The 21,077-nt window shown below is 41.2% G+C and overlaps 1 protein-coding gene across 11 annotated transcripts in view; it reads right to left on the reverse strand.

Moving 5' to 3' along the window:
- NT5C2 (5'-nucleotidase, cytosolic II) overlaps positions 1-21,077 on the reverse strand; it is an 86,023-nt gene that overhangs the window by 54,067 nt on the left and 10,879 nt on the right. For 9 of the 11 annotated variants that reach the window (XR_014220254.1, XM_082224837.1, XM_082224839.1 and 6 more), the window contains one exon: positions 7,437-7,510. The exons of the other annotated variants lie outside the window; for them this stretch is intronic. Coding sequence is in view for 6 of the 9 variants with exons in the window: in XM_082224837.1 (XP_082080963.1) it covers positions 7,437-7,510 (74 nt within the window). In the remaining 3 variants the exon portion in view is untranslated. The remainder of the gene's footprint in view (positions 1-7,436; positions 7,511-21,077) is intronic. 11 annotated transcript variants of the gene reach the window in all.

The raw sequence follows: 21,077 nt of genomic DNA on the forward strand, positions 1-21,077 counted from the left end.
TAGCATAACACATATGTGTGTTCCCCCAAAGGAGACTGGGGATTGCCTCTGAACCCAAGTAAGACAAATCAGAATCATTCCTCAATGTTCAGCATGTCTGTACTGTACTGTACTGTACTGTGTCCTACTTTTACAAAGGTCAAAAAACTATAACACACTTTGGCAAATTTAAAACTCTGATACAAAAAGAAAGAAGCTGCAGGGGATGGGTCCAATGAGAACTAGTGCCAGTGTACTGGAAGAAGCAAAGATCACCAGTGTCAAAGCAATGATTCTTCAACAATTTCGTTGGACTGGTCATGTTGTTCAGATGCCCGATTACCATCTTTCAAAGCAACTACTCTATTCCCAACTCAAGAATGGAAAGGTTTAAAGATGTTCTCAAGGCAAATCTTTAAAAATGTAGCACCAACAACTGGGAAACACTGGCCTGCGAGCGCTCCAATTGGAGAACAGCCTTTACCAAAGGTGTCATGGGCTTTGAAGATGCTCGAACTCAGGATGAAAGGGAGAAACATACTAAGAGGAAGGCACGCTTGGCAAACCCTCTCCATGATCAACTCCTGCCTGGAAACTTATGTTCTCACTGTGGAAGGGCGTGTGGATCCAGAATTGGCCTCTCCAGTCACTTATGAACCCACTGTTAAAACTGTGTTTATGGAAGACAATCTTACTTGGCAACGAGTGATCGCCAAAAATCATCTCCAAGCATCTCCATCGGCTTCAGTGGGCACCAGCAGCCACTGCTGGTTAGGATAAACATGGTTATGGTTCATCTCAGCATTTTCCTTAACTGCTATTAAGGCAGGCACAGGGAATTACTCAAAGAATAAGGTGAGGGGGGCAGTGTTCCAGATTTCTTAAGGACAGCTAAGAAGGAATCACTACTCCCCTGGCACATAGTATCTTATAAACATAGCACTAAACATTACCAGCATCTATTCAGGTATCTGACAGCAACAACAGACAATATTTCTAAACTTGGAATAGATTAGAAAAACATTTTACTCGATACATTTGACACTCAACATGACATACTCGTTCCTTTTCTTTGGCACCACTATATTAAGGGATCAATCTCCTTAACTGACTCCAAATTTAGACAGTTCATATTCCACAGCATATTTTGTTGTGTTCTTCAGTGTTTGGCTCCTGTTTTACCCTTGCCTACCAAAATCTATACTTACATTTTTGCAAATAATTTCCACTGTGAACTATGTGTTGACACCAACATTGAAAATAAAATAAGCTAAAACTAACTAACAGTTGACAAAAGAGGAGCTACTGTTGCTGGATGGTTCCTTTATCTGGGAACTGGGAAGGCTGTCTGTTCTGGACTGAGTTGTACCCTGCCTGAAGAAATAGGTATGCAGCTTAGGGCTGCCTCTTGATCAGACAACATTGCTTGAGGCCCAGGTGGTTTTGGTAGCATGGAGTGTATTTTCGGCTCTGGTTGGTTTGCCAGCCATGACAATTCCTGGGCTAGGAGAGCATGGCAATAGTAATCCCTGCTCTAGTAACTTCAAGATGGACTACTGCAGTGTACTGTAAACTGCTTAGAGGTTTTCTTACAATCAAGGAGTATATAAATTTTGAGCAAGAAATCTTATGCATCTCAAAAAGTTTAAACAACAACAACTCCTAACCCTCATAGCTATAAACACTTGAGAAATCAAAACATTGTAAGATATCAAAACCCCAATATAAGTGATATAATTAATTTTAATTCCAACAGTGACAAAATTATGAATGTTCGGCTCATTCACGGCTTATCTGCAAAGTCAGATAAGAAAAGATCTGTCCTATTTTTGAATATTCCAGGTAGTCTCACAAAAAAAATTGGCTTGGATTCTGAAACAAGTCAACAAGAGTGTTCATAGAAAATAAGTTTCTTGTCCCCTGCTCCCTTTTGCATTCACACCTGCACCCCCCAAAAGTCTACCTGGAGGGCGAGGGCTTACCTGAGCAAAGTGGGGTATGGTTCCTTGCTGGCTCCTCATGACCCACCCCACATTGTTCAGGAAGGTCTCTGGCCACCCACAGGAGGTTAAGATGGCTGTAGCAGGAAATAGGAGACGGAAAACTTCTGTCTGTTAACTTCCTTAAGTTAGCTTTTTTTAGGATCAGAGCCAGGATGTCAAAAGAAATACAAAATTATGCCAAATACTGGCGGAGTTCCACAGTTCAGTTAGCTTTGCTTCCTTAGAAAAATTAGATCTACTGCCAAACACATAATTTCTACATTACAAATTTGCCCTGAGTCTGCTAAAATGATTTATGAAGGAAGCATGGTTAAATAAAGAATACTGTGCATACCATACAAGATTGTTATTAGAATTAATAATTAGAATTATTAACAATATACACACACGAATTATCTTCCATTTGCTCCATCTCCTGGAAAGTTTACATATACATTGGTCTTACTGTGCAAATACAGAAAATGAGCAATGAGATATTCAAAATTATTAAGTCCTCCTGTACCAAAATTAAATCCTGTACAAAACTTTTGAAATTGTATCTGTACTTGCTTGAACATATGTAGAAACTCTTATAGATAATCAGGTCATTATTCCAAAGAAATCAAATTTCTGGTTAACCAAAAATTTATCGGGTTGTCCAGAGTGACAAGGAAACATTGTATTTATCAGTCATGCCTCTATTTCACCTTCATCCAAGTTGCTTATGGAGTGGAGTTCATTTCCCCCTCACTACAACACTGTGACATATGCTCATCAAGTGACTAATGTAAGGTTATCTAATGAATATCACGGTGAATCTGAGATTCAAGACAGTTGTTTCCTAAAGCTTATGGAATAAACTTGTGGGTAGAAGGAGAGGAAATATTAACATATTTCTAGATTAGCTAACTTATAAGTATGCTTCCATGCAAGCTTACTCAAAAGTAAATTCTCATGAGTAAATCCTACTGGTGCCATAATGTATAAACTTAAATACAATGGCCTGCCTGAATCTGTCTACAAGTTAATTCTCATCTATGATCCAGCTCTTCATTAAGAAGCAGAAACTAACCACCGATTACCAAGATCGAAACACCATTTCCAAATTAGCTCTCTGCTATTACTACAATGTTGGCAAACTGAAATTTACACAGCAATATCACTAACCCAGCGATGTAGGCTAACAAAATTAAACACAAGGCAAAGCATCTGAAACATGAAGCTAGCTAATATAACACAATGATTAAATTTTAAATTACCCACTTGTGTGTTTATATGACTTCCAAATGAGTTACACTTCAGCAACTAGTTGCCATCCAAAGTGACAAGAGCAATTAATGTACAAGGACACCTTTCCAAATGAACCCACCCAAGGTAGTTATATATTTTCATATTGACAATGTTGAAGTTACAAAAAAATATCCTTTTTACATTAATTCACTGATATACATCCCTTTCTTGTTTGTCAGTATTAAAGCCCCAAATGAGACATTAGAAGTAGAAATGTTTTCAGTAGTCCTGAATTGTTTTGGTGTGTCTTATAATGAAATGCTGCTATTGAAGGTTCCAATGTCAGTTGGAAGAATAGTGGAAGGGGTAGCTAAACCCTTCTTCCCAGACCAATTTTGCACACTCAGTTGTCTCTAGTACAAGAGACATTTAATGGAAAAGCACCCAGGTGAAAATGGCTAATCCTCATATTCATCTTCCTCTACAGACTGCAGCTGCATTTGGTAAAAAACAAAAGCATTGGCTGGGGAAGAACTACAAATCACTCATGCAAATCACTCATTCTAAATAACTTTCCCTACGAAGGAGGAAATCTCTAAACACAAGTAAGAAAGCACAATATAGCAATACAGAACAAGGGAATATAAGTAGTTATGAAGTATGCAGGCTTAGATGCTTTTCTGTCATAAAGAGAATGTACTTAGGAAGCCAGAATGCTAGACTATTTTAATTAACATTTTTTCCTGATGGACTGATGGAAAAACATTTTTTCCTGATGGACTGATGGAAAAACAACTGTATAGTCAGCCCTCGACACATTAACAGAATATACTTACAGAACAGAAGATACCATAAACAGAAGTACAGTGGTACCTCAGGTTAAGAATTTAATTCGTTACAGAGGTTCGTTCTTAACCTGAAACGGTTCTTAACCTGAAGTGTGCTTTTGCTAATGGGGCCTCCTGCTGCCGCTGCACTGCTGGCAAGCGATTTCTGTTCTTATCCTGGGGTGAAGTTCTTAACCTGGAGCAACCACTTCCTGGTTAGCGGAGTTTGTAACCCGAAGCGTCTGTAACCCGAGGTACCACTGTACTCAGAATCTTTCAATGAAAGTACTACCATGTAATAAAACAGAAGTTATTACATATTTGTAGAAATATCCTCTGGTACAGAATTATTGTTTTAGGCTAATATGCCCAAGTACAGAACATTAGTTAGATATGTTTTTAAAAAATCCAGAGGCCTGGTTTGCCAGGTTCCTGGGATAAGATCCCAGAATGTCTGCCCACTTGTGCAAAAGGAACTCCAGTAGCACAATGGCTCTTCCCGTTTCTCTCCTCCATATTGCAGTCCACACATGCCTCCCAAAACTGTTCCAGAGGGTGCCTCAAATCTGCAGAGGAGATTTGGGGAGCTTGAAGAAGACCCACTGTACTAGAAGAAACTATTCATGCAATGCTAGATCTCACCCATAGAAATATGAGGTTGCCACCTATGAGTTACAGGGAGCCCTAGTTGATAAAGTATCTCTGCCCCAGCTAAAAATGTGTTAAGGAAAAGCATAAGAAAGCAATATCCATTTATTTAATTAAAGCAACAGCTCAGATTACTAAGGGCACTGTGTGCTAGCAGCCAAATCCTGTAATAACTTAGAAGCTAACTTCTAGGGGTAGGAAGCTTGTAGATACCTAGTTTTCAGTGCTACCCTATCAGAGAAGCTTGAGGAGCCACAGTAAATTAGTCTAAGCTCCAGTTTTGGAGAAGGGGTAAAAAGAATACTCCACTATTACATATAGCTCCACAGAATACAAATCTAGCCAGTCGAAGCATCAGCTTAGGTTTTTTAGTTGTTTTGTTTTGCTCATGGCAGACCAGTTTTCCTAGGTTAAAAAGGGGTTGGCAGATTTTAAGGTGAAAAAAGAATTCGCTGACAATTTAAAGCCAGCAAAAAACTAGGAAAGGTTGCCTTAAAACAAATCACACGTGACTGACAGTGCCTGTGGTTCTGAAATGCATCTGGCAGAGGTAATGGCTACAAGGAACATGACTTTAAAGGATAGTAAGCCTAGCAGGACCAACTTGAGCGGATGAAAAGGAGGTTGTTGTAGAGCCAATAGGGAAACCTATGTTGCACTGGCGGGGCTTGAAGGAAAATGTGGGAAGAATGGGTGAGTAGACAGTAAGTTGATCTGGGTCTTTGGAGACAATAGATGGAAGTGTCAAGGTCTGACAATGCAAGGTGTTGGGCTTCAGGCCTAGAGATAAGCGTTCCTGCAGAAAGAGGAGGTCTGAAACTGCTGCTTGTCTTGGAAAAGTTAATTTATTTGACACCCACTGTGATACCAAAAGGGCTTTTTTATCCCCCTCTAAGGGACGCGGGTGGCGCTGTGGGCTAAAGCCTCAGCGCCTAGGGCTTGCCGATCTAAAGGTCGGCGGTTCGAATCCCCACGGCGGGGTGCGCTCCCGCTGCTCGGTCCCAGCGCCTGCCAACCTAGCAGTTCGAAAGCACCCCCGGGTGCAAGTAGATAAATAGGTACCGCTTACCAGCGGGAAGGTAAACGGCGTTCCGTGTGCTGCGCTGGCTCGCCAGATGCAGCTTTGTCACGCTGGCCACGTGACCCGGAAGTGTCTCCAGACAGCGCTGGCCCCCGGCCTCTTGAGTGAGATGGGCGCACAAACCCCAGAGTCTGTCAAGACTGGCCCGTTCGGGCAGGGGTACCTTTACCTTTACCTTTTAAGGACTGCCCTAAATAAGCCTTTTTTATAATCATTATTGTTTTTAGTTTGTTGACTGCTTCTGCAAGGGCTGTAATACCAACATCTTTGTGTTCCAAGCCCCTGCTCACCATTTGTCCCTTTAGAAAAATTAAACATTTTACCAACTGTTTCCAAGGTTCCTCTGCTGTGATTCTGTGATGCAATAAATTTGTGACCCTCCAAGATCCCCACAACTTGTCCTTTAAGTTTTATTACTAAATTTAATGATCAATAAATAATGATAAAAAATGATTTTAAATAGTGTAGAATGGGAAAGTCTTTGGGAAGATAGGCTTGAGAACTGTAGTTCTCACCACATCCAGTTCTACACTTTGGTCTCATCCATGTTGACATGCAGTCTCAATGCGACCCTCAGCCCCAAAAAGGTTAGCTACAGCTAGAGCAGGGGTCTGCAACCTTTAAGACAAAAAGAGCCACTTGGACCCGTTTCCGAAGGAAAAAAAACCTGGGAGCTGCAAAACCATTGCGACATTTAAAACAAATATATCTCCAGAGCCGCGATCTGACAGCGGGCGGGAAGGTGATGTCGGGACTAACGCACACACCGCCCCCTGCGACGTCACAGCCAGTACAGCGCCCGCCACAGTGGGGAGTGTCGGGGCGCACAATGCACCTCCTCTCTTTGCTAGTATCCGCCCCAGAACCGCGGCAAAGGTGTAAAAGAGCCACATGCGGCTCCGGAGCCGCGGGTTACAGACCCCTGAGCTAGAGGAAGCCAGTGAAATAAACACTGTAAATAAATTTGATTACTGAAGTGACACACAGAAGGCATGGAACACAGGCAACAGTGGCTTGAAAGAAGAAACAAAGAAACTGAAGTATTCAATAGCAAACATTAAAAGAGTGGAGCAATAATTTAGTGGTATCAACTGACAGGGAAAAAAAACCATATTTTTAAGATGTTTAATGGATTATAATGAGACCTTAGGTAAAATTAATCTGGAGGGAGGGGGAAAACTACACCAATATTGCAAATTTGGGAACAAGTGGAAGCAACACTACCCAGAGCAAAGGAAAAAGAAAATACAACGATTAAGCATTAGGAGGAAATACTTTAAAGATATTTATAGCACAATCCTATACACATATATGCAGAAGTAACTCCCACTGTATTCTGGGGGGCTTACTCCCAGGTATGTGTATAAAGGATGGCAGCCCTAAGGGACTTCATTTATCTATAGTGGCAGGGTTCATCAATTAAAGTGAACAGACCTTCGCAAAAATGGGCAACACAACTCCCTTAATGGACGCTTCTATGGGCCTGGAGAAGCCAACTTTTCTCCGGATGTTTGTCAAAACTATCAGGACAGCAACATGTCCCCAGCATCTGTGTGCTACTCAGCTCTTCCCTACTCTAACGCTACTGAGAAAAACACCTGCTACCATGAGGAATACCAATCTATTTCTGCTTCCTGTAGATGTGAGATTCAATTATAGATAATATACATATTCATCATATACACTCACCGGCTAATGTATAATCCATATCAAATCCAAAGCACTTTATTTTTTCCATGGCTAGACTTCTGTTCACAAAAACCCTGTAAAAGGAAAGTAAGAAACCCAATGGTAAACATTTTTGACATGAAATCTGAAGGGAGCCTATGTAATAATCAAGTTCCTAAAGTGTCCAAGGATTGCTAAGGAGTTTGTCAATGGAACACATGACTTGACAAGTTGTTGTTTTTAATTATATCCCACATTTCAGGATGCCAAATCCTTCCAAGGATTACAAGTAAAAGCAAGATACATTAATAAAATCACCACAATCTATATCAAAACATAACAATAATAATATATTATAATAATAATTTATTATTTATACCCCACTCATCTGGCTGGGTTTCCCCAGGCACTCTGGGCAGCTTCCAACAAAATATTAAAATACAGTAGTCCATCAAACATTAAAACAGGGCTGCCTTCAGATGTCTTCTAAAAGTCTGGTAGTTGTTGTTCTCTTTGACATCTGGTGGGAGGGCATTCCACAGGGAGGGTGCCACTACCGAGAAGGCCCTCTGCCTGGTTCCCTGTAACTTGACTTCTCGCAGTGAGGAAACCACCAGAAGGCCCTCTGCGCTGGACCTCAAGCCATCAGGATCCTTCCCACAGAGCAGTTGGTGGTAGATAGCCCTATTGGGGGAAGAGGGGAAACCTTCTGATATCAGAATTTGTTTCCCTCTTTCTCCTAAAATCCTACCCACAAGATAGCTGGTAGCAGATGGCCCTGTGGAGGTGGGTAAGCATGGCAGACAGTCCAGTGTGGCCATTTACTTGGTAGCAAATGCCATTAGGCTCTGTATACTTATGTCAGAGTAATTTTTTTAAAAAAGAATCCATTTATATCGTCATCCCATAGGTTTTCTGCATACATCAGAAAACAAATTAAACGACAATTAAAATACAATATAAAACAATAAAAGCTATTCAAAACTTTAAAAACCCAATTAAAACACAGACATTAAAAACAACAATGAGTAAACATGCATAGAACTGAGCTGTTGATCTGCTACAGAAAACAAATAATTAAACACTGCTAGATGCTATCCATAGTAGTTTTACCTACTGGTTTCCTAACTACACCAGAATTTTTTATTTACATTATATGACATACTATAGAATAATATAATTGTAGAATTGGAAGGAACCCCGAGGGTCATCTAGCCCAATCCCCTGCAAGTCAGGAATCTCAACTAAACCATCCATGACAGATGGCCATCCAACCTCTGCTTAAAAACTGCAACGAAGGAGAGTCCACCACCACTAACAAAGTCAACCATGCTGAACTGGAACATAAACATAAAAACAAAAAGTATTAACTACTCTGTAAAGCTCCCTAGTGAAAAAAAGAAAGAAGCAGGTGGTGGGATATTAAAAGGGCATTACATAGACATTTGCCTTCTAACTGAAGTTAACTATGAAACTGTTAAAAATTACAATTACTCACAAAACCTAAACCTGTATTAATATATCACTGAAGAACTTATGGGGGGGGGGACCCTTTGCAACCTCACTGTAGCCTAACCAACATATACAAATGAATTTGTTTCCAATTTTATAGTCAAAATACTATTTCACTTGAACATTCCAAGAATGTGTGAATGATATATGCAAAATAAAGAGAAAATCTGTAAGATACTTAAACCCAATCCTTCCTGGGTATGACGCCAGGGCTCTCACTACGTGACCATGCCAAAGCTGGGATTTTTTTTGTTAGAGAAATTCCACTATCTGCTCTTCCTTTTCCTCCTCCAGACATCTGTTCTGCCAACAACACTCTGTGTGCTGTCCCTAACATCACAACTCATTTGTTTACATCTGCCTTCGTGCATTCCTACCAGTCTCCCTCAGAATGTCTTCATGTGTTTCTACCTGTCCTTGTATTTGATTGGACTCTAAAAACTGCCCTGCTCTTTGGCAATGCATCTCTAATTTCATGGCTCTGATCCATGGTTTGCTCTTGACTTTCCTCTTCATCTCATATCCTAATGACATCTGGATGATATCCAGATTCAGAACGAGCCAAGATTTACGGCACAACAGAGAAGGAGGAAGGAGATTTGATCCTGCAAACAAGTGCTGCTCTTCAACTTAACTTGTTAAAGAGAAAACTACAAAGTCAGGTATATTTGATTGTGAATATGGTTACACCAAGTATTTTCATGCATACAATTCAACAGTAGACAATTAGTGAACCATGGACTATCAACAGAGATGCTGACTGGCTCACCACTCACCTGTGCACGACATCACAGCACATTTGTACCCCATCTAGAGTAAGCAGTGCATCAGTCTAGGACTTTCAACTATGAATTGTCTGAAAACAGCAAGTATAGGGTAGCTGGAAGGTAGAGCTTTTGTCACTCTCCCTTGTGCTCTGCTGTCCCTTGGACAACCAGCTAGACGCCTATTAAATGTAGTAGTTCTGTCACTTTTATCCTCTCTAAAAAATCCAGAAACCAAAATTACAACCACCAATGCCCTTTATGTTAAAAGGTCTTTAATATCCAAAAGAAGAGATTGAATTCACCTAGCTGCATACTTCAAAATACAGATTTAATTTCAGGCTGCACATAGGAATGCTGTGCACAATGCCATCAACAATTAAAATCCTTTAATAAGGGAAAGTTGACAAATTGAAGAATCATAGAATTGCAGAGTTGGAAGGGACCAAGAAGGTCATCTAGTCCAACAGCCTGCAATGCAGGAATCTTTTGCCCAATGTGGGGCTCAAACCCATGACTCTGAGATTAAGAGTCTCATACTCTGCTGAGTGAGCTGCAAGGCAACAAATTACAATTATTTCTAATATCTGATGAATGGATAAATTCAGTACATTCTGAATTTATGTCTTCAGCATTGATAAGAAAATGGTGGTATACAAGTATAAGTATAAGCATGCACCGTTACGTCTTAAGGCTTTGCTTGGATGCTCCATTCAGACTGCTAATATGATGTGGATAATTAATCTGACCTTTCATTCACACAGAACTGAGAAAACAGATGTAAAAAGGAAGCAGGCAAATACATACAAAAAGGGAGAGCTATCTATTACTTATATTCTAAGATATTTTTCCTCCCAAAACCAAGCACTGGAAAAACAATTAGCATCACTAAAAAGAAATTTGAAAAAGTGAATATTTGTATAGCAAACTCTTAACATCCAAGCTCACGCTATCCTATTTCTGCACTAGTAATCTTACCTCATCTCACTTGGATGCTCCTCTTGTAAAATGCGTAGCTGTCCAATTCAGAAACTTGCCTAATCACATTACCTAATTCTCTTCATCTATACATAATTTTGCATCAGTCTGACTTGAAGCACGAAGTCTGAAACAAGACTGAAGGTACCACATATCTCCTTAGCCAGTGTTACATAATAAACATCCGTGGCTAATTTAACAAGTCACTGGATATTACTGTTCTACACAAGTCCATTTGGAATAGAGTTTCTCTGGCTATAGCATGTTTTACCCTTAACTTTCCATGCTTCTTGAGGAGTCACAGTTTCCTGGCAAGCTGCCTTATTTGGCAGTGAAGCATGTAAAGTACAAGGGAGGGGGGGGCAGTAACAGACGGGGAATTAAAGTTGACAATCTTAAAAGTTACATAATAGCCAGCATCATACTATATTAGGGGGGGGGGAAACAAACAGAATAAACATTCTTGCAAATATTTCATGATTCACTGAAGACACTGTCTGGAAATAAAGAGAAAAGCAGCATCACTGAATATCCTGCTTTAAAATTAAGCAGAGATATTTAATCGTCCTCTTCTCACACAGAATTTGGATCATCTAGTGCCTTTCAGTTTGGCAGAAAAGGAGGGTCACTAAGTGGTGGCTTCTGCATACTTGTAGGATTCTCCAGATATACAGAACTATATTAGTTTGTGTAAGAAAAGGCGACCAATCAATCAATATTTCTCCCCGTGTACTATTACATTCATATCCCAGCTTTAATCCCAGCAGCTCAAAGTGGCATACATACTTCTCCTCCTTTCCATTTTATCCTCACAACAACCCTGTGAAGTAGATTAGGTGGTGAGGCTGTGACGGGTGCAAAGCCACCCAGTGAACTCTGTGGGGCTGTGTGGGGATCTGAATCCTGGTCTCAACAACACTCTAACCACTGTAAAATGTGGCATGATTATTTAATGTGATTAATTCTTTGCTACCACCTAGCATCTTCACTGTACAGCTTTCACGGCATCACTTTACTCAGGCCTCTGCCAGTCTAAAGTATTTTCTTTTGTGGAACCGACCTCTTTTGCTGAATTTATACTGTTCTGTACCATCTGAAACTGTCTTATGTAATTCTAATGGTTTTATTTTTTAAAAAAATAATTAAAGACTCTAATATTGTAACCCACCCTGGAATCTTATGGCATTTACCAGTGACGACAGCTGATGGACAGGTGGCTGTGGTCTTGCAGGTCATCTTGGCTCCCCTAGCTGACCAAGATTGACCCGCAGGCCGGAGATTCGCCACCCTTGCGTCTACAACTGCTAAGCCACAGTAGGGAAGCCACACTCACACACATGAGACATCATACATGATGTCAGACGTGGGACAGGCAATAATGGGGTTTCAAACAGACAATCAGGATCCATCAGCTGATAGGCAGTGGGAGTGCTTCTGGCTCAAGAAGGGGAAAGTAGAAACTGCATCTTCTTTCCTGTGCTGCTCTTCGAAGCAGCGCCTGCAGCCCCTTTCAACTTCCAAAATCAGAAATTGAAAGGAGCAGTGTGGAGCTGCTTGCAAAAAGATCACTTTGGCTGCAAGTGCCTGCACCCTCCTGAAAACAGGAATGCACAGCCAAAGCAAGCAACCCCTACTCCCCTCTCCAAGTATGGGGGGGGGGGGAGAGACTTGGGAAAACTTTGACTTTGCCCTCAACTCTGACCCCCAATGTTTGGGGTCAGAAAGTTGTTTGCTTAGGCTGCAAATGCTTCCATATGCAGCACTGGGAGACAAAAGTGGCTTCTCCTCCCCAGAGGTCTTCTTTAAAGAAGCCCAGCACTGAATGCCACACTAAGAAGGTGACCTCCCAAGCATTGGTCCCCTGCAGGAAACTCTAATGCACTGAAAAGTGCTTAGTTGGGTTTTGGAGTCCCAAAGTCAGGACTTCAAAGCACCTCATCAGCAGCGATGCACTGCTAAAACTAAAGGGAAAACATTTCTTTTTAATAAAATAATAATAATTGCATTTTCCCGTTACATACATTTGTTTCTTTCTAGTTTTTCCGATCACTTCTTTTAAACATCTAGTACAACATCTAATACAATAGTAAGCAACCAGTACAACCGTAGAACATCTCTAGTCACGTCCTATCATATGAAGACTTCCCAGCCTATCTTTGCTTGACATCCTAGATTTTAATTTGATATTGCTGCATCTCTTTAGTTTGAATTTCCCAAATTCAAACCCAAATTCTAGTATTAGCAATACAAGGAGAATGTTCGAAGAAACAAAAGCTGATTCATTTCAAGTTTCCTACTAACATTTCTTCAAGTATTTCTTAAATAATTGTGCAAATTATAATACTAAAGTCATCTTTTAAAAAATGTTTCACAGAAATGAAAAATACATATAGGAAGAAACAAAGAATACTCTCACCCTTTATTGACAACTACAATGTTATTTATACTGCTGCTTCATGCTTATAACCACACCTTGTATCTGTTCATCATATGTATGTTTTCCTTTTTTAAACCTATGAAATGAAATTTGTTTTTAAAAATCCCATATGGTCTCTCTATTAAAACCAGCACCCATAACAGTGAAGTTAACAGCATAGTCCTATACATATCCACTGAGAATTAAATCCCACTAAGTTCAATGGGGCTTACTCCCAACCAGTTGGGTATAGGATTGCTGCCTAAATGTAGAGCATAGGTATGTACACACTGGGAAATTTTGTCCTTTCTTCTTTCCAGTATTGCTCCTTTCTACTTCATTCTGCCTGGGCTAGCTATACCCTTACAAAACAAAATAGCAAACAAAAATAAAATGCCCATGACTCATAGGTCAAAGCAAGTTTTAATAGTTAATTGGGTAGACTAGATCAGTTTGTTTTTATCAGGTGACAATGAAGTATACTCTACCTACCAAACACTCTACCTACTATACACAGGCACCTAAATATTCGTATCTGATAAATCTCCTTTACCTGGATGTATCTAGCAGAAGCAATGGTTCTGTTTAGAGATTAAGGGTTGTATCTATATTTTACTCAAAATAAACTCACTGAAATTAATGAGCCTAAGTTAAACATGTTAATTAGCTTCAAAAGGTCTACTCTGAGTAGGACTAGCACAAACTACAACTCCAGGGCTGCAATCCTAAAATAAGGGATGCATGAAATCCAAAGGCCTTTCAGTCACTTCTCGCCAGGCTCAAACCTGAAGGGCAGACATGTGGTTGAGGGAAGAAAGGGGGAAGGGGAGGTTTAGACATGCTCAGAAGTGTGGCAAAATTTTCTGGTGGTTTGGGGATGTGACAGGAAACCTAGAGAGCTATTTGCATTTATATCCCGCTTCTTTCTCCAAGGAGCTCAAGCTGGCGGACATGATTCTTTCCCACCTCATTTAATCCCCACAACAACCCTGTGCAATAGGTTAGGTTGAGCGGCAGTGACTGGCCCAAGGTCATCCTGTGAGCTTCATGGCTGAGTGGGGATTTGAACTATGATCCCCCAGGTTTTGGTTCAGCACTCTAACCACCACAATATACTGGCTCTCATGTTTCCTTTAGATTCCAAATGCTTTCTGGCAAGCCCCAGAGCACTAACTTTTTAGCCCTTCCAATGTAAGTGCTATGACCAATTGATTTATGATCCGAGGACAGCATACTAACAATAGGACTGTCATGCCTATATTTATACTGATCTAGTATTTTTTTTTAAAGAACAACTATGTATTTACAATTTTACACATTTTTAAACGGATGGGGGGGGACTTAATCATCTATTTTTAGTCATCCTGCTTCTTTTTGCAATCCAAGAACTATTTCAATTAAAACATTAGCTTGATCCACCTGTGTTTCCACACCTCACATTCTCTTCACAAGCAAAGCAAAGCAAAGCAAAGCAAAGCAAAGCACTAATCAATTCATAATATCTTTTTGTGCCTAATTTAGACCCTAACAGGACACACCACTTTACAACATCATACTGGTTCAGAGAAACCTATGATACAAATATAGACTATATGTCAAAAGTAAAGCCGAAGTAAATATAGAGGCAGTATTAGAATTCTAAACTAGAGGCCTAACTTCTAGACCTTTGCCCCTGCCCTATGGGTAAAACTGCCTTTTGAAAGCAGAGAAAGGTGAAGCACTTCAACATGGTTTATGTCACCTGTGTCTTAGTGATCCACAAAAGATACAGATTTCTAAGGAGGGTGGGAACAGTTTTGTCCTACTACCTTGAAAAATTGCTACTCATGAATTATAAACATATTGTATAAAATAAATGCAAATACCTGAGTTCTGTTTCTTGGCAGTTGCCAGTATCAAGGGAGAACGGAAATCCAACTTTTTCCATTGTTTAACCTTTGCTAACCACAGCTGTTAACCAAAGAACTGTATGCAATAGTCCAAAGGGTGACTAGAAGTATTCCCTCAGAGTGAAAAAATAGACATCATAGCAATTTGGTGTCTCATGCTCAACCTCCTTCCTGTCTAACTACAATCACAGTACATGACTGTACTCCTACAATGGGACCAGCCTCACAATTATCACCAAGCCAAATAAATGACTGGAAGTAAGGAAGTAGCACTCTGCTTGTATACAGTGAAGAAGAGCTTCCTAACAATGTTATATCAATGTTATTTCCACTTTGAAGATTATGGTATCAATAATTGCTTATAGATAGGCAGCGTCTTATTACAAAATGTTTCAGTAAGAAAGTAGCTGTAATTCAGTCCCTATTTTTGTTTATACCATAGGCATTTCCCACAAATAGGCTACAAGAAGATATAATAAGATGTGCAGTTGACATCAGCTATTACTCTAAAGCCTACTAATGCATGATATGGGGGGGTAGGGGGAATCCTTGTACTGTGCACACTACAGATAAAACACAAATACAGGCTCTGAATGTTTTCCTGGGTCTCAAGTTTTATCTTCCTTGAATTTACAGTCAGTATTCGCCATCCTAATTATAAACTAGTTTTCCAAATGATATTTTATTCAGTAAGTAAGCATTACACAGAACTTGCTACAGTAATACAATTATTGTAAAACAACAGTTAGTTAAACATCTTTCAAAAACTTTGAGGAAATATAAAAGTATATATCTATGCAGTTTCAGTCTCTGGCACTGAGTCAGTAATCAGCATTCACCACACTGGTTAAACAAGTCTCAAAATGTTACACACAATACTCCACCCAGTATGGTTCAATACAAAACATTTATCAACAGAATTCTTCAGTTCCAAGTTTTAGCTATCATAGCTAAACACATACTCAAGTATCTAAACCCTGAAGCATTAAAACATACCAAAGATCTAACAACACACTGCAGATCTAGTATCAGTAAAGTATTCTTGATTTTTAAAGTAATTATTTTCTCTTGATTGAAACAGTGTCTTTACAGATGTGGTGGTGATGCTGTAGTTATAATCTAACATATGAAATCCGGAATAGGACCTGCACAAGACATTTTGAAGTCTTGGGACAGAATAACAACTACCTAAAACTAATCTGTTGTTCTGGAACTTTAAAAAGATTCCACAATCTCCGCACCCTGGGAGAAAAATTGCAGTAATAAATTAAATATCTAGCATTTTGGTGCCCTTTCATGGCACCCAAAATCAGCTGCCTAAAGTGGCTTGTCTCACACGCTGCCTAATGGCAGGGCCAGCCCTGAAACAGAAATGGAATGTTTCAGCTGACCAATTTGAATGAGAATAATGTGACATTGGACCTCCATGAAGGTCCATTTTCTGCAGGGGATCCTTGGATGGGTTTTCTCTTCCACTTGTTCCACAGGCAGTAATATGCAAATTAGACAAATCTTACCTCACTGTGGGTGAACAACACCTCCAGCTGACAAGATAATCCAACTCAGAAGAAAATATCATGTTAATCTCAGAAAAGCAGTGCATCCCATGGATACAAAATGCCAGCTGAACAAAATGCAAGAACTGCAACTATTGAGGAAGAAGAACATCCAGTAAAAAGCAAAACAAAACAAAACAAAAAAACCCCAAAGAAACCCACATATAAAAAAGATTTGTCCAACTTACAGCCAATAACCAATAACCAATAACCAAAACTAGCTTACGACAGGTAGTATTCCTCCATCCCCTGCAGAAAATGAACCTTCACAGTTGGTCCAATGTCACATTTTCCTGCTGGGTGGAGGGGATCATCCAATGGGATGTACCACAGCTACTCAGAGAGGTGGGACCAGCTATGGACCTCCTATCCCTACTGGAGAACCACTGGCTGTAGTACTTGCCAACCAAAAGTAGCTTTGGCAGATGCACAGATATCAATCCTGTAATGTCTCACAAAGGTAGACAAAGAAGACCAGATGGCTTCCCCCAGAGATGCTGAAGGCAGCCAAAATAGAGGTACTGCTAGTAAGAGTGAGCAGTGACCCCAGTAGACAAGTCAGAACAGAAACCTCACAACACTTGGAAATGCATCCTCTCAGCCATCTGGAAAGTGTAGCAGTTGAAACCTTCTTTCCCATGGTTTGGGGCTGGAAGGAGAGAAACAGGGAATCACACAAGTGGAAGGATTCCATTCCCTTTAGATAGACATGCAGTGTGCTCGTCTTAAGTCCAAGAGAGTGCCTCTTCCTCTCCTTGTCCAATCTTAGGTGGGGGCAGAAAGAAGGTAACATGACATCCTAGTTCCTATCAAAACTTGAGTTAACCTTAGGAACAAACATAGGGTCCAACTTCAGGATCATTGAATCCGGGTTAAAAACGCAGTGTTACTTATGCACTATTCACATTGGCATTCTGCTGAGTCATGAATAGGTCCATACAGGGCTGACCGAAGTGTAACACTATCTGTTCTAACACCATGGGCAGATGACTCAATTCTGCTTAAGACATGTCCTGGAGACTCAGCCAATCTGCCCTGGTATTTGAAGCACCTGATACATGTTCCACAGTGATAGATGCAAGGTGGTTCTCCGCCCAGTTGAACAGATGTGTTACCTCCTGCAGCAGTGTCAGAGATCTGGATCCACCCTAGTGCAAATATAAGCTTTCACACAAACTTGTCACCTGCTTTGGAGCCCTTGCCTGGCATGCCACCCTGTGGCAGAAGCTGAGGCAGAGAGTGGAGGAATCAGTTTGCCTTTGGGCCTCTGAGCAGCATTGGCCCCCTCCCTTCTGGCCTGACATGTTGGTGGCATCAAGACTTCCTCTTCCAGCTGCCCAGAGATGATCCAATGCCTGTGAAGGCAAGAGTGCCCCTGAACTCTGCCACAGCTGCTGCATCACTAGACCCAGGAGAGGAGGGGGGAAAGGAGGCAGTTTCCTGCCCCCTAGAGGAGCAGGAATGAACCTATGCAGGAGAGGCTGGAGTCACTGAGGAGCCCTGAGATCCCAACAAACCACTAAAGTAGACATTGTGCACTCTCTCCCACAAAAACCTGAGGTAAGGCCTGGGACTGAGCCTCAGACCATGGCTGAGGAGAAAAAAGCAGGCCCCAGAAAGGCTATCTGAGGGACCAATCCCCACTCCTTGTACCAAAACCTGCCAGATCCACCAACAGAACTTGGGGTGATGAGCTATGATGTCAATCACTTGAATAGGAAGTGATGCAAGGCCCAGTGGCTGTGGACCCTCCAAAACCTCACTCTCTCAGTGGGATGATCAGAAGGCTGACGTTGGTCTAAACTGACTTTTCTCCAGGTCAGCTAGCTGCTCCTCTGCAGCTTCTGCCAGCTCCTGGGATGAAGCGAACTTGAGGATACACGGAAGGAGACAGATCTGATGTCACATTATCCTCATTCAGATTGGTCAGTAGAAACATTCAGTCTCTGTTGCAGGACAGAGTGAGAACAAGCTACTTTAGGCACCTTCACTCTGATGCCAACAAGTTATTTGCAGGTTTAGTGATAGCCTGTTTTTGGAAATCCCAGGCTGAGCTACCTCTTGAGGTATGTGTCAGGGGTTCAGGAGCAGAGGCAAGGGCAAGGGAGGAAACAGAGAGCGAGGGGGAGGAGGCAGAAGAAAGGATGAGTGATGACGACGACCCGAGATCTCCGAGTCTTTCCAGTGAATCAGAAGATTCACAGAAAGGAGCACCAGTGACCAGGGCAAGGGGGGAGCCTAGGGGAACACCCCAGGAGGAAAGGGCCAGAGGGAGCTCAGAGGGGAGCAGTTGGAAATCGGGACCAGCGTCACCAACAGAGAGCAGGGGAGAGGAAGGGCGTCAGGTATCAAGCGCTGGCAGCTCACAACAGGAGGGAGGGCACAAGTCAGGAGTGGCCACACCTCCATTGGGGAGCGAAGAAACGGTCAGACGGAAAGTGGAAGGTTGGGCGCGCGCGCCAAGTTCAAATGCACAGGAAGGTGGCGCAGTAAGCAGCCCGGAAAGGGAGCCAGGTCCTAAAGCCCGGCGCAAGGAGGCAGGAGGGTCCGGGGGGTCGGCGTCAGAAGAATCCAGGAAGGAAGAGACCCAGGGGGGCAGAGGGACCCAGAGAAGAACAGTCAGGCGGAAAAGGTGGAGTAAGGCTAGGATATTAAGTTGGTGCACAAGGGGCGGAGACTCAGACGGAGCTTCGCCGGTCTAACCCATAAGACGTAGAGTTGCACGCAGCAGCTGGAGAATGGAAACTGTAACTCAATAAAGACTTTTACAAAGTGATTGCTGGCTAGCGTGATCCTCTGTGAGCTAGGATCTGGAAGCAGCTCTGACAGTATGGAACAACAATATCTAGGACGTGGCTATTTCAGAGCGATTATCTGGGCTTAGAAGAGTAGCAAACAGTGTTATAAAGAGAGACAACTTTGATGAAACCCGCCCCCCTTCTTTTCATAAGGGAAGTAGCAATTTCTCCCACCAGTTTTGCAAACATGTTTGTGGAGAGTCTATTTGACCATTAATGCCCTAAGATTATGTAAGAGTATGTTACAATTGTAATGCTGTGTTTATTATTTTTTGTGGCGATTTTATTAAATTTGATTTAATAAAATTTTAGAAAAAAAAAATGCAGGTCCACAAGGCTTCACAAATCCCCCCCCCCCAATTTTTAAATGATCATTTGCACAAATCCTCTGCAGTACTTCTGTGGGGCCAAAAGGTTTCCCCAAATTAGTCCTTGAATGGCTACACCCACTTTTTACACTTTAGCCACACCCACTTTGACATATGACCCTTGGAGGGTTGGCCATGGGTTGATGCAATACAGTGGTACCTCGGGTTAAGTACTTAATTCGTTCTGGAGGTCTGTTCTTAACCTGAAGCACCACTTTAGCTAATGGGGCCTCCTGCTGCCGCCGCGCTGCCAGAGCACAATTTCTGTTCTCATCCTGAAGCAAAGGTCTTAACCCGAGGTACTATTTCTGGGTTAGCGGAGTCTGTAACTTGAAGCATATGGAACCCGAGGTACCACTGTACTTGGCCTGGAAAAGGTTATCATCTTGGGAGCCTTAGTATTGAACCTTTTCCTTGCATTTTGTTAATAGAAAAGAGAAATATTTAGAAAATTGACCTTCACTTTATTTTTAATAATCAAAATTATATTATTTCTTTCATACACCATTACCACAGCAGGCTCCAGAATGACTCCAATTGCTTATGTTTATTTGGACTGCTAATTGTCCTGGGTGCTGAATGGTGGCCTAAGAAAAGGCATAATTTGATGCAATGTCATATCCACGCATGGTGAAATATAAATAAAAAAGGTGCTTTGAATGCTCAAAATTTCTATATAAAAACTAGTTAATTTAACTATAACCTCTTCTCAAAAGCCTATCAGGTAGTCAGTCTAACACTGAAATACCATATTTTTCTGTGTGTAAGATGCCCCCATGTATAAGATGCCCCCTACTTTTGGGGACCCCAAATTTAGAAAATGGGCATATTCACTATCCATGTATAAGACGCCTCCAGATTTTTAACCTTATTTTAAAGTAAAAAAACCTAGTCTTATACATGGAAAAGTATGGTAAATCAGGACTCCCATTCCCAGGGCTGTGTGGATTCAGGCCAGGAAGCCATTCCTTCTTTATTCTAAAAATGTTACATTGCAATCTTCTGGGGTGTCTACTTAGACGTATGCCCCACTAAATCCAAGGGGACTTATTCCAAAATAAGTGTACATAAATTGCAGCCTTATTTGTTTTGATTTTTACTATTTTAATTAATTTGTACAATCACGCTACTTTTTAAATCATATTGCCTTTTGCTAGTATGCACCACTAAAAATAGGAGTGTGTTGCCTTTTTCAAAAAGCAGTAATACTTACCAACCAGGGCAAGAGATGTGGGAGGGAAGTCTTACTTTTTTTCTCCCCTACAGATTTTTCAAAGTCTCTCGTTAGTTACATCCACTTCAGGGCTTGCCAGAGGCTGGTAGGTTCAAGATCATTATCACCCCAGGGCCTAACATTGGCCACTGAAGGCAAAAGAACCAC

Source organism: Podarcis vaucheri (assembly GCF_965113315.1).
Source record: "Podarcis vaucheri genome assembly, chromosome: 5".
Lineage (NCBI taxonomy): Eukaryota > Metazoa > Chordata > Lepidosauria > Squamata > Lacertidae > Podarcis > Podarcis vaucheri.